The 15,124-nt window shown below is 38.0% G+C and overlaps 1 protein-coding gene across 24 annotated transcripts in view; it reads left to right on the plus strand.

The window, feature by feature from the left end:
* The window catches only part of bru3 (bruno 3), a 457,921-nt gene that overhangs the window by 358,754 nt on the left and 84,043 nt on the right, over window positions 1–15,124 (plus strand). The window contains exon 1 of one of the 24 annotated variants that reach the window (XM_066294029.1): window positions 10,594–10,788. The exons of 22 other annotated variants lie outside the window; for them this stretch is intronic. In XM_066294029.1, coding sequence (XP_066150126.1) covers window positions 10,735–10,788 — 54 coding nt within the window. In that variant the 5' untranslated portion in view covers window positions 10,594–10,734. Of the gene's footprint in view, window positions 1–10,593; window positions 10,789–15,124 lie in introns of those variants that run through there. One more of the 24 variants, XM_066294040.1, reaches the window with a different exon arrangement.

Raw genomic sequence — 15,124 nt, forward strand, 5'->3', positions numbered from 1 at the left:
TTCCATGTAGCTCGTTAAAAAAAGTACTGTATAGAGTGAATTAAAAATAAATACTTTTGTAAAATTACAGGTGAATAGACCTGGAAAAAACGCAGTGAAAAACCGATAATCTGGAATTCGATTAGTGTTAGAAGCTTTAATAGCGATTATGAATATCAGTTTGTAATTTGCTTCTGAAAAATAGGACTTCTTCAAATATCCTAACCTATTTCGTTCGGTTCCTTAGTAGTAATGAGATTGTTGCACCTCATTTGTGGGATTGAAATAAAAACCGATTTTTCCAGATTTCGAGCAATCTCGAAAACAGCAACACCAAACTAGCTAGAACCGAAACATGCCCCCTCTGTAAAAAGGGTTGGAGGGTACGTGTCATAGGACCGCACGTCCTGTGGCCATCGAGTTCAACGTGACGCACAGAAACCGCACGACCCATGTTTATTTTCCACCAGAGGTATATAACGCATCAGAGACCTATCGCGCAAAACTTTCCACTAAATAATGCAAAAATTCGACAATTTTCCTAACAAATTGAGAGATTAATTGAGTGGATCAATGATAAAATGAGACATAATGCACTCGGCAAGATTTGAATTTCGTATCGTGCTCCATTCTTATGCGTCCAATTTGTCATTGCCCTGGAAGTGGGAACCAGCGAACATCTAAACTGACAGAAACGGGATATTGAATTGCAGATGAGCGAATCACTTAGCTGAAATAAGTTCAACGTAAAGCGACTATCTGCATCCTGACTTAATTAAACACACCAGATATCTCATGCCCATGTTGGAGGCCTTCGGTAATAAGTATATACAAATTTGAACACCGCATAAATATCTAAGCATTTAACTCCTCTCAACACTATGACTATTTGTTCAATATATTTCAAGGAATTAGACGTCGTAGCATGGAATTACCTGGAAAGAGAATGTGGATAATCCAGTTATTAATGAGATGACGCTTGAAATTTAATCCCGGAAATACATGCATGGACAATAGAATCCGTTATGAATGCGCTGAATATAATATGAATATGCATTTTCCCATAAACAAAAGTTTATTTTTGTTGTTTAAATATAATATGTAAGTTGCTTCTCTGTCTAGGGTCGCATGAGAAAATCGGCCTGGCACGAAGAAGAATCCCTCAAATCCCCTAAATTTACATCCTGTCTCGAAAAGAGGGATACGTGTCAACAACATGACCCAGATAAAAATCTCCCAAAGTCAATGTGTTCGTAGGTCAATAACCCGATATAATTCAGCCCTAACATCAACGGACAACACCCCTTACGCGTGTCCAAGGGAGGTAATGGGAATGTCCCACTCACATGGGTAAAATTTATTTGCCTTGACGTCCCATTTCCATTAAATAGATGTATCTTGGCGTTAGCGGGGACAAAAGCTTTCAGGATTTGCCTATGATATTAATGATTATTCATTATTATTATACAGGAAAGTACAGAATTTTTTAACGTAAAAACTGAGTATTATTTGTTGACGTGTCACCTTCAGATCTCCAAAATTACCACGAATTAACGCTTTTAGAAGTGCGGTAAAGACGTGTATTTTGTCGGACGGTTCGCTCAAAAATTCAAAAGCATGATGGTTAGCGTTTGAATAAACATCAAACGTTATCAACAAGTTCACAATATCTAAAATGAGCGTTAAGGAACAGCTGTTGGGCATCTACACACATTTCTGAAACAAACTGTTAACTTTCTTCGAATATGAGACATGCTCGCACACATGACACGCTTATTAATAAACAACAGTTTAACAATAAATAAACATAATTTATTGTCATTAAATTGCTAATAAATCACAAATTAATGGCCAAAACTACGTTTTGTTGCTTTAATTGTCCTCCAATTTTCAAGTATTCGCCAAATTCCAGAATACGCAGGTTTCAACTCGTCTCAAAATGAAAGATTCTTGGACAAACGTTCATAATGTTCGCAACAAGTTGTTGTCGGTTTTCAGGGATTTCCACATAAACCAGACTTTTCAGGCATCCCTAAATAAAATAATCGAGGGGATTCAAGTCTGATGGCCGTCCTGGCCAAGCAACTGCACCAAGTTTCCAGTTGCGGTTACTTTGGTCATACGTTATGGGATAATTTATGATATTTAAATGCTCGTAGCGCGGTTGCGATTGAGCTTGGGGTGTATGTTCACTAGACATCGTTGAGTTCCCATCGCTTACGTTTTTAGGGTATGGCGCGTACATCACAGGGTAGCTTGCGTAAGTCCGGACGGCAGAGGTTCAGTGCCGTATGCATAAAATACGTTAGAGCTAAACATATCCTTGGGTCCGAACTGGCGTTCAGGCCAGGGCATGCCCTTCTTCATTTAGTAACAATTTATCAGGGGCCTCAATCAACTTTTCTCTTAAATGAGATAATCCGCCTGATTACGAAGGGTAGCCACTCCAAACAACCTCCCTTTCTTTTGAACCAACCTCACCCAATTACCCGATAGCAAATCTTCCAAATTAAGGCACAGCAGCCTTCGAGCGGACAATAAAATTGCGTCGCCATCTAATAAAATAATTTGTCGGGGTGTTTAAGCTCGGAATTTCTTACAATGTTTAGTCAGATGTTGATAATACCCTCGCCAGCAGTGGGGCCGTTATTTTTCACGTCCTCCCTCAAAAAATCAAGGCCCCTGGAAGCTGCGAACAGGAGATAAGCCCCGACCGTCGTCGCTCCAAACGACAGGAGCTTATTTCAGGTCATCCGCCATGTACGGCAATTAGTTATTGTTTATAATACATTTTTTGAGGTCTTGTCTGAGGTTTATATCCGTGAATATTTCAACGAGGCACAGCTGGGCTTCGCAGCTTATACGATCTCTATTATGCGAGAAATAAAATATTTCTGAGACAAACCTTCCCCTTTCCGGAATCATTCGATTTGAATATGCCGTTACGTGTGATATGACTGCCACTATAGAAAATGTGGTTCTTCCTAAGTCTCACCAGGACCGGGTTAATTCTCCTTATTCTCCACACAGGCGGATGAAATAGAAGACGAAGCAATGGGCTGAACTGTGCCTGCACCACATGTATTCAGATTAACTATAAAAGAAAAGCATCGTTTCTTACTGAGTTTTAACGTCGAAGCCCATTTGGCTTTGCTTGAATTTTCCGAAACAGCTTCACCGCTACTTTATTTTTATACGTTATTGCAAGAAAGCTAGTTCCAGGTTCAGGTCACATCTTACTTTAACAGCACGGCTGCGGATTGTCGAAATAGTTATTGTTTTCGATGCTTTAAAATAAACAAATCGATACATCTCCAGCGTTCACTTAATACATTCAATCTGCTCACGGTACGTGGAATCTCTTCAGGCATTTGCGCCCATCATCACCACCTTCTCACTTCAATCGATTCCTTTTATCTAAGTTTAATTAAAGAATTTCTCTGGAGCTTGGAGAAAAAAATTGGGAAATAAAACGTTTTCGAGGATTTCGTCTCTCGTCGCGTTTCAGATGTTTATATTTAATAAAACTTTGGTGCGTTTCGGCCTTTATAAAGTGCAAAAGCCAAAATTTAAATTGGATTTTTGTTGAGTGGCATTCGCAATTACCCAGTGAAAACCAACACTCTCAGTCGGTGGGAAAGACGTTTTTATTTGCCTATACGTGTTATAAAACTCAATTTTATAATTTGGAGATTTATACGTTTTCTGTATTCAGAGCCTTTTCTTATGGAGATGGCGGACCACTTTAAATTTTGTTAAGCGCCGTTTTTATTGCTCGGGTTAATCAAGGAGAGTAATAAGATAGTGGTAGCTCTTAAAGCAATAGATAATGGTGGGTAATAACGTAATGGGGTGATTGACGGAGTAACGATAGGTCGTATCCTGTTGATGGCGTTACCGCACAATTGTCACAGCAAGCAAACAAAGAGTAAGTTGTTTCATCTATTTTTTTCCCTAAAATTACACTAATGTGTATGTCAGTGAAAACAGGGACGAAACGTTTCATTTTTTCAAAAAGTTCACGCTGCTGGTCGGCAAAGTCTTCGTTAAACGTGTGCAGTGCGTTTGGTGCGTAGTGGGCAGTAGTGCGTCAGGCCTCGTTTTCCCATCAACTTATTTGGGGCACGCCACTGATTGTCCCTTATCTCGAATTCGAATTCCTCGAGGAGTTTAGACACTTTTTTAAATTCGACGATGTTTTCGTATCATGCAACGAACGCAATTAGCCTTCTCATCTGAAGGTCCAGAAACATAACAAAATGCAAAAAGAACGTGTCAATTGCAGAAAATACGCTATTTTTATGTTAAATAGAAAATATTATTTCTACCCTAAGTCACGCCCCTGTATTTTTTATTTTTATTTATTTATGAGATGAAACTACTGTCTTTTCATTGAAAACTGCCGTGCGTTTAAAAAAAAATCAGTCATGTATGCTTTAGAATTACTTGACGTCAAGACCGTACGTCTTTGATATGCTCTTCTATATAATCCCGAACATAAACAAATACACTAACCTCACTTAACTGCGGATAGTTTACCTTTAATATAAGTTAAATTTAATCAAAAATAGCTTTTTTCAACGCTTGAACTTTAAACCAATTGCAATATCTCAGTTCCTTGTTATAATCTGGCGGCTGAAGTTCCCGAACCACTTGCACCTCGTATGAATATGAGTCCATATTGTTTTTTAAGAACCAAACGACAAGTTTTATGCGACAGATCCACTTGTTGAGAAAGTCTTCTTAAAGACGTCTTGAGATCGTCATCAAATACTCACCTCACAATTTCCACAAGTGCTGGGTGCTCGTTTAGTTGATCTATCACTTCCCGATTTCCTTTGAACACTGCCAATATCAGGAAATAATTTCACAATACAATTAAAAGTGTCACGAAATTGCAATTCCAGCACTGCAATGTGGGAAATTTTTTCACGAAACTCTTGAGAACGGAGTTGAATTTGAAAGATCCATTCGCTGCTTATGAACTGTTTGTTCCGAAAGTAGGACTCAACCATAAAGACGTCTTGTCCGACCATTTCTAGCACTCAAAAAACTCGAACTAGCCAACACACAAGTCTGTGAGGTCTTGGAAAAGACAACTTTTAATAAAATTCAAACAAAAATGAAGATAAACACAGTCGTATTTAAGGCTTAGCGCGACTAAGTCGCGCGACAGTCGTGCGACGAAAAAATCGCTTTCGCAGGTGCGCGTATACTCGTAGAAGCAAAAATCTATAACCGCACTTGTGATTTTTATAGGTGCTCTAATCGCGCTTGCGCTTCACTACAAAGCAAAAAAATGCAAAAGCGGTATTGAGTGCATCCAGTTGTAAGCAACAAATTGCTAAAAGGGCAGTTTCACACACTTCATCACGAGTTAACAGAATATCATTCTGAATGTTTGACATAGCTTTCAGAACTTTTGATAGTGTTTTGCCATGAAAGAAATTTGTCAAAAAATATTATTTAGACATAAGAACAAATTTCAAAAACTCGTCTTAGTTACTTTTTGATAAAAATTTGTATTTCGTGGAAATTAAGTATGCATACGTGATACAATTTTTATAAAATTATAATTAATTATTAAAAATGAATTGAAAAATAATTTAAATATAGATGATATTAATTTACCTCTTTGTTACTTTTCTACTGGAGATTAATCTTCCCAATTTGAGAACAGAGTATAGTAAACTGCGCCCCATAGTTATTCTTTACGATTTCGATTGCCATATTTCTTTGATTTTTTTTTTCTAAAGTGCAGGTGTATTTTCTACCACTAGTATTAACTGTTCACTGTCGATGGCATTCAAAATTTAGTTCCGGTCTTTCGGCTTTATCATCTTATACTAGAATTTCCAATCTAAACTCACTTTGCCTGCCAAAGTACTAAAAAATACTAAAATTGGTATTGAAAAACAGCAACTGCGTGCAACTCTATGGCACTATGAATGTTTCATTTTAACTTGCGACAATCGAGTCGTAGGAATAACAGAGCGAGTTGCAACTTTTTAATCGATGCAATGAAAAAACCGCAGGTGCACGCATCTATATTTAAAAATGTGTATTGTTGAGAAAATTGCAAGGGCGCGCTAGGTCTAAGCGAAGTTTGGGCTTATTGGCTTATGTTCGAGATTGCATGGAAGAACTTATCAAAGACATACGGGCTCAGTGTCAAAAAATTAAACAATAGTCAATAAATTAAAACAATGGAACACCGTTAATCTTCCTACCTCCGTACATGAGATAAGTAGTTTCCTCGGATGGTCACAGCTGTATTCAAACATCCCACCGAAGAGAGAAGAAATATCTCTTCGTCAATCTCCGAATCTGGCCATATAACAGGACGAATGAAAAAAAACGTGGAAAGGGCATTTCATGGGTAGTTGTTACTATTGCAATTTATGATAAATGAATTCAGATTTACCTCCAACACATCGCAAAATGTCGAAGCCCAAATCCCATCCTACAAAAATCCAGACGTCATCCAAACTGATTGAAAGTCTCGGACAATAAAGTGTACGTGCTTTCTGCATAGCCTCAGGATTCCGGTAGATGGCGCACGTATTTGGGCATAAATAACAAACAATTTTAGGAGGCACGTTCCAGTGATATTGGGGAGCGACGGCCCTGCAAGTATTAGAGCCTACAGAGCCCAAGATTTCTATTACATTAAGGCTGTAAATCCTGAATTTTTTTAATGTTTTATGACAAGGGATGGTTCTTTTAATTATATTGAACCCTTTGTGCAAAGAAAAAAGATGATGGCGTTTCTCAAGGAGCCGTAGTTCTCCTAGAAATAAAATTTTCCATGCATTGCCGAAGATTTCTTGGAGCACTGAGCAAACATTTGTTTGTTTACGTTCCCGAAATGGAGACGTAAAATCGTTTCCGACATAGCCTAAAGCAACAAATGGGATATGATAAAAGAACTTGAAAAAAAAATTTTAAAAAAAAAGGAATTCATTTTAGCTGAAAAGCATGGTTTTTATGACCCTCTCAATGTAAAAAAAACTTATGCCTTCTAGAAACCGGAAGCTTTGTTTCAGAAAGCACTCAATCATTGCATTCCACAACAACTCCACCACAGTCGACAGCCATTAAATAATCACTCCCATTACTCCACATAAAGAGTTATTCCGTTCCATTTTACGCCTCCTCCAGATAGATTCGAACGAAAATTGGGAACGTGTGTTGCTGATCTCGTGATAGATGATTTGAAAAGGAATTACCAAAGTTTACAACAAAAGTATATAGTTTTACCGGGGGAAATCTCCAGGCTATCCCCCGAGATGAAAGATCGGTCACGTTCCACGATACAGACGTATATGTACGTAGATATATAAAGTCTGGCCAGGCGTGAACACTGCGGAAGTTTGCTGAACTTTTCTGGTCTAATATCTACTGAGATTCTAAAAAAACTTTGCCAGAGATAAGAATGGATCAACATTGAAAATAAAATTAGTAAAAATGCCACAGTCTCAAGGGAAAATACAAATGAAAGGGAAAATTAGCGAGACAAAATTCATTTCGGGTGCAGAAAGTTAAAAACAGGGACAATAAGGGCGTATGTGTCCAACGCATCCCCTAGCGTTCATTTGAACTAATTACTATTTTCTTCACACTCGTGCTCCCAACGATGGTGCAATAAACGCAATAGTGTCCACTTGGGAATATCCAGCAATAGAATTTCATATGGCCACTTTTTTAGGGCCCTTTTTGTCCCTTGGAGAATGTCCATTAAGCGTTGATAAAAGGTTTTCGCGAGATCTTATCCGCGCTACTTCAGAACTTCAAGTTGTTTATAGTTGAGATAACACGTTTAACCCTCCTGTTTGTTAAATTTATACTAAAGTTTTAATCGCATTTATAATTTTGCCACCCTTTCGAAGGGAATTAAGTTTTTCCTCGCCCTTTCTCACGTAGTACGAAGGTAATAAAATACCTGCGCAGGCTTGAAGGGCTAAAGTTTTCTGAGACGTATGTAGTCTCCCATTAGGCTTTTTTCCGCGAATTAATACAGAACAGCGGATAGAAAGCAGCATAAGAGAAATCCCCATAGAAATTACCCTTCTTAGGATACTCGTTTTGTCACGCAGGATTGCGTAAGTTTTCAATTTATAATGTGTTGAGCCCCTCCTATTAACTTTACACTCTATTACTCCTGGTGACATTGATTTCAGCAGATGATTCATGTCGTCTTAAGGAATTTACTTTCAAGCAATCAGCACTTCCCGCCAGATAATTTTCACTGCCTAAGAAGGATTTATTAAATTTTCTTGTATTCTTCCCATTATGTTCCATTATTGTTCACGTGGCGCGAGATCTGGACATCAGGGGGGCCATGGCAAATATTGCTGTAAATGTTTTCGTCCCTTTTTGATACTTCAATTTCCATGCCATTCAGTACATTTAAACATTTCAGGGGCCAGATTCCTGAATCTAAGGACTAGAACATTCCTAAGAATGGTGTTAAGGTGACTCGAGTGAGTAACATTAAAATAACAACAAATGACTCCAGGAAACATGCTACCCTGATACCAAGCATGTTTCCCTTAGTTCGCGTAATTGCTCCTTTTCATTATTGAGCCGTTTTCATCTAAGTCCTCATTAAGTCATTCGTAAATTGTCACAATCACAATCGCGGGAAAAAAGACTAAGAGACCCTCCCTTGTTCCAATTTTGTTTCCTTGTTGATTCTTCTTGCACAGAGTAGGGGTTAACAAGAGGCACAATAATTTTAATATTTTTACGAAATTTCCGATTTGACTGATCAAAACATCTGAAAAGCCGACGCTTCATTTCGCGACTTGGCTATTTTGCATTAAAGTTTGTCATATCAAGTTTTTTTAAACGGTTTGATATTTGACAAAAATGCCCAATAGCTCGCCATTTTAACATAATTGGCCCATCTTTCAACAATTAAATCAGAGGTGAGAAAATGTATTTTAGAGTCATTCAACGTACCGAATAATGGTATCCTTTAAAGTTAGTGGAAAGAGCTCTTAATAAGCTTGTCACAAACGCCATCAATTTGAGTGTATCGTGTCCATCCATTGACATCCTCCAAAGGCTTCTAGTTTTGAACATTGCGAAATTATGTCCATTGAAATCTATGATTTCGACCATCTAACTGTAACGGTTGAATGAATGGCTTTTCGACTGCACAGTAATAAATGGAACAACTTCAAATTTTGAGTCGGATTTGCTGCCTCATTAACTATGGTTGGTCGGGTTCCCACGTTCCGTCCAGATGTATGGTGTTTAGCCCCGTAAAAATTCTCGCCTCTGGAGTTAAAACTCAAATTACAATTCCGTTTTCTTTTGAGAAGGTCCCGAAGCCTTATGTTGGTGCGGGCAGGCCCGCGTTCCGACGTGTGCTTATGGACTATTAATCCCCAGTTACATCGACCTCATAAAAATTTTCCTGACTTACCTTTTTTATCCCTCATATAACTTCGTAATATGGATACAGCTCATTTATTACTTCACATTACCTTTCACTTTTCTGGCGTTATCGAAAATTAGAAAAAAGAACTTTTCCTTTTTCAGTTAAATGAGGAGATTTGCCACATTTTAACGTTAATTGCCTGTCTGCGAGATTCTACTTTCACCGGTAAGGTGGTTAAAATCCATACTGGCAATAATGAGCCAGAGAAAATGTTTCTCACGATATGGTGTCAACAAGTTGTAATTGTAACAATGGCGAGAAACCTTAAATTAATGCCGTTTTCAGCTACACACTAACAGGCGAAAAAGAACTATTCGCTAGAGATTCTAGTGCTGCAGCTTCTTCATTCTCACTTTCTTGGGGAAATTTGCCATTGACAATAAATTTTAAATTTTACGTCGAGTTTACCATTGAGGCGTTGAGTGCAAAAGCGGCTCAAGCCGCAAAATTTTGTATATTGAATTATGAGTACAAAACAGCCCTGAACACTTGAGACTTTCGCCACGGATTGGCGGCCCGAGACTCATTCGAGCGACGATAAAAAAACAAATTACTGTTTAAATTATATGTTGCACGAAGGTCGCGCAAGATATTCTAAAATGGAAAAATTCAAAGATTGTTTTCTCCATGAACAAAAATTTCCGCTTGAGCCGCTTTGGCGCTCAACTCCTAAATTATGTCAATCAAGACGCTTCGTCCCGTCTACGGCATAGCTAGTCGTCCGTAAATCTCCCGATGGAATATTTCACGATTTAATCTTGGCCCTGTATCATTTCCCAATCATTATTAGTTCCATCTGGTTGTTGACAATGCATAGCTGTCAAGTCGTAAATTGAATACAGATAGCCTCGCGATATTTCTAAACCGCCACAACGTTTCCAAACAAAGCACAAAGCAACAAGCAGTTTTTTCGTCGATGGCGTTGTAGCCTTGACGTGACGGCGTTCTCCATTCAATGGAAAGGGACGTTCACTCGTAAGATTTCCCCGTTAACTCGGCTCTATCTCTTTGACGACGGCTCCCGATCGATGGGAGTGCGTGAGGCGGTGGCGCCCGATTGGCCGCACGTTCGGCTGCGTACGGCCCTGCACGCTCAAAGGGCCGACGGCGTTGCGTAAGCCCTCTCACACCGAAACAGACGAACCTGTCGCGTGAACACGCACGCAACAATTCTGTTCTTGTTGCGGCTTTTCGTCCCGACGACGACAAAACTTTTTTGTACTTTTTGCGGAGCTTTTAAAACCAACACTCTCTACTGGAAACTTGTTGACTATTGCGACCGGGTGGAGCTTTTTCAAACTTTCCATATGGTGCAAGTTCTGGAGATGGTGCGGTCCAATTCGCTCGACTATTCCACGCAAGTAAGCTGTCCCCTGTACCTTTTTTGTTTTCTGTGTGTGCGCTTGGCTTTTAATTGGGTTTTATTGATTAGGCTTGTTGATCAACTTAAGTAGTGAGTTAACTTGATGAGAGACGTGGACCCGCAATAAAGCGTAGGTAAATGGCAAGATTCGGACGCCGTTAAGGTCGGCTAAGTGGATATTCTGGTTGGTTAAATTTTTTCCAAGTTATAAGTTTCATTAATGTATATCTAAATAAATTTGGTCAAGATCCGCTGATTAGCCCCCGGTTTAATAAATTATCGCAAATAATTGCTGCTTTTGGCATAATCTCCCCTTACTTTGTTTTCCCTTCGGAATTCAATGAGAAAATTCGCAATCTCTAGATAAACATTTTCCTGCATAAACGTAAATTTGAAAGATATACCAATTTTTATTCAACACTCTGCATTACACCGGGTATCCAGGCGAACCGCGAACATAGAAGATTAACGTGGGAAATCGGTTTTATTTTTTTACGCCTGCACCAATCATACAATTGAAAAACTTTTACATGGAGTTCATGGTATTAAAAAGACTGGCAATCGACGCGAAATTTTTTCGATTTTCTAATTAGAGCCGTTTTACCTCAAAACGCTCCCAAATTTCAAAAATTCCAAAAAAATCGTCTGACACCAAACGGATTTCGCATGTTGATCTCGTATGTTCAGGGCTGGATACCCGGGATATGTCACACATGGGCGGATCGCGCCAGCTCTAAAAAGGAAACTTTGCTCAATCAAAACGTTCAAGGAACTGCCAAATAGGATCAATGCTTCGCGACGTATTCAGTATTCACTTTGATCTAAACTTTCATTGTTTCAATTGCGAAATACTGTCTTTTCTTTGTCAGGCCTTGCAAATGCATAAAGAACTATTCTGAACCAACAACATTAACTATGAATAGTACTAGTACAAACCAAAATTCTCTATTCTGTGAAATTTTAATTCCGCCAAGGTTGTAATTCATTATTTATCTTCGATATTCTATTAACAAGTTTGCTAGATATGGGAATATGGGGTTCGTGTTTTTTTTTAATTAATTTAATTTTAAAAAATCCAGTGCATTAATTCCCATTTCAATGCCTGAGGGGTCAAAGTGTGATATTCTCAGTTAAGTTAAATTTTATATAATCCCGCGTCTCTCGTAAGTACGAGCATTACGAGCATTAATACAGAACAAGTTTGCTAAAAAAACATATGGCATCATTCAAATCATTCAAAGCATCCAATATCTATGAATCATCCCACTATCTTTAACTTGAATCTCAACTCTCCTTGTGCATTAAATTTTTGGTATTGTTTTTAAGTAGTAATAAATATTTCTGGTGATGTTCTTTGCCTGTCATTGTTGGTATATGTTTAATTTCCTACCTATTGTCTAATGCCCACTATATCGAAATCCTGACAGATTTAGCGAGAAAACATTTTCCATGGAAAACAAAAAAAAACTTAGAAGTGATTTGGACGAAAGCAGAGTGTCCATACTTCATTTGGACCCTAAATGTCATCGCCCTGGTATACATTAAAAATAAAATAAAAGAGAACTGCGTGATACAGGGCGAGTTAAAAGTGCAGTTTTGGGCATAAACGGCCGTTTCTTTAATGAAGCTGGATTTTTTGTCATTGTCATCAATAATATGTCAAACTTTATTTATTGTGTCATATAAAAGTGAAATTTATTAGTTGGCGTAACGTGATTTTTCACATACTTGAAGATGAGACCATTTGACTTGATATTCAATGTGGGGGGGTTGACTTGATTTCAAGTCAAATCAAATTACGCAACTTGAAAACCAAATAAAGCCATCAACATCTAGATTTGCACTGAGTCCATATTACGGCAAAGAATCAAACCATCTCAATGTTCCGTGCAGAATCCCAGTTTCTCAAGTCAACACATTCTATCATTTAATTTGTAATGAAACCAACTACTAACTGCTAGTAGAAAGGTCTAAATATGTATCCGTTATCCAGCTTTTCTGCTAAGCTTTCCGCAACATGAAACTTCTCGATTCAAAGCCTTTTGAATTGAGTGCCTGAGTCTTTATCATATATTCGTGGCATCAAAGTCCAGACTTCAACAATCATTAACTCCTTGTTATTCCTCGTCAAAAGTAACTTTGTTGGTATACGTAAAAAATAAACATTTTTCGTAAGCGTATACTGAATTGAAACCGTTTAATATTAATTTGAATGCTTTGGTATTGAAATGCGCTGTATACGAAAAGTCCGGCAGCCCTCAAATATATCGAAAAATATACAATTTATTAAAATATGCTTTATATAAAAATTGAAGGAGTTTGAAAATTCTACCATTCTGGAGTATTCTGAAACATACAAGGTGTGTCAGAAAGTAGCAGGGAATTGAATTTATGTTTTTTCTTATGAAATGACAATCTTTTTATGAAGTTTTCTGATTCACCCTCGCATTCTGAACCCATTTCGTGTAATACGTCCTACGGCTAATTCTAGCGACTTGGGCGCTATTGCAGAACTAAAGAAAAAACGGAAATTGCTTTTATGTGAATGAACTTATTTTTATTTGAGGGAAATGATCAAATCGTGCCCCCTGAACGGCTCGACAATGAGCTAAATTGTAATGGAATTTCTCAATAACACATTCCAGAATTTTAAGAGTAACGAGACGGCATTCGTTAGTAATTCTTCTTAACGCATTTAAATCTACCGGTTTCGTGGCATACAATTTACTTTTAAGTGGCCCCATAGGAAATAGTCAAGGAACGTCAAGTCCGGTGATCTAGGGGGCCATTCTAAATCATTTTCACGTCGTACCCAAGTTGCATAATAAGCTGATTACTAGATGGATTAGATTTAAAAAAAAACGACATGCTGTTGTCACCTTTATCAATGACACCTAGAATCTCCTTCTGAATCGTCAGATTTGTCGCATGTGCACATTTTGAGCCGTTAATCCAATAAGAATTAGATCGTTTAGTTTTGTTCATACCTGCAATTGCTGCTGAACCGCATGTTATAATAAACAGTAACAGATAATAGATATTAATAAACATAACGCATACCGCAGAATGATAGAATTTGTAGATTTTTTTAAATTTTTACATAAGGAATTTTTGAACAAATTGTGTATTTTTCGAGATATTTGAGGGTTGCCGAACTTTTCGCGCAGAGTGTATACGGCCATGCATCAGCCCTCGACTTCCAAGCTGTAACGGGTCCACTATAGGTCTATGACCCATGACTCATCTTTGCATCGTGCTCTGTTGCACCCTGATATTAAAGATACGATTGTGTCCTAAGGCAACCCTGAGGGATTAATAGCATTGGGGAGTAAAGCCTATAAATTAAAATAAATATAGCAAACGAAGAAGAAACATATCCTAAGAATTATGTAATGCTTGAACCCATTACTGGAACCCACGTTGTGATAAAGGTTCACGTACCAGGCATAAGCAAAAAGAAAGAACAGATTTCGGTTACGGCGTAAACAAAGCTCAAGTGGGAAATAAACACGTGTTTCCGTGCGTTATTTTTAATACTTTATGAGTGGTTTTTAAGACTAGAAGATTATTCTAAGCTATTTTAAACTCACGTGAGGGTTTCATTGTTGTAATACCGAAGATTTCGTTGCATGATGCGAATCCAGCTCCTGTCGTATATTTATTTCAAATTTTATTTTGAACTTAATGCGGATAAAGTTATTCACCCCTCGGTAAGTTCATTGTCATTGGGGAGGGCAGGTGCAATTGAATCTAATACGAAGGGGTTGGGGTCAGTTTTGTAAGGGACAGCGCCCTGTCAATTATTGTGTTATACATATGTCTACCTCAGATTTCAGGAGATGATTTTTACTTAAACTGGCATCACCCCAATCGACCACTTTATCTAATCTCCTGGTAATTGCGACACATACGTGTATCTGTGTATACATGCATCGATAACAAGATTGATTAGTAAAAGCTCATTATCAGACATGTTGCTACATTCAGATAATAACCTGTGTTAAAGCATCGCAAGATATTGGCATTGGGTCGATAGTAATGCATACGTAAAGTTCGATATTCTTTGGGGGTTCTCGTTTGTTATTATTGCGTTCGAGTTGGAGCAAGAGCAAAAATCTTATTTCAAACATTATCTGAAACATCGTCGATGTTAAAGCGCTCCTCGAGGTAGATCTCCGTCTATAATACGTTCAAAGAAATAAGCATTATAGGTAGTGTACGTTCATATTATTTGCATATCGAAGATTCGACGTATATAATCTCATTTCCTTTAAATTTAGTTGAATTGAGAATGCTTTGGAGAAGAGTTTTAGGCCCTGCTGCATCCGAATTGT

The sequence above is a fragment of the Euwallacea fornicatus genome, chromosome 20 (assembly GCF_040115645.1).
Source record: "Euwallacea fornicatus isolate EFF26 chromosome 20, ASM4011564v1, whole genome shotgun sequence".
Taxonomy (NCBI): Eukaryota; Metazoa; Arthropoda; class Insecta; order Coleoptera; family Curculionidae; genus Euwallacea; species Euwallacea fornicatus.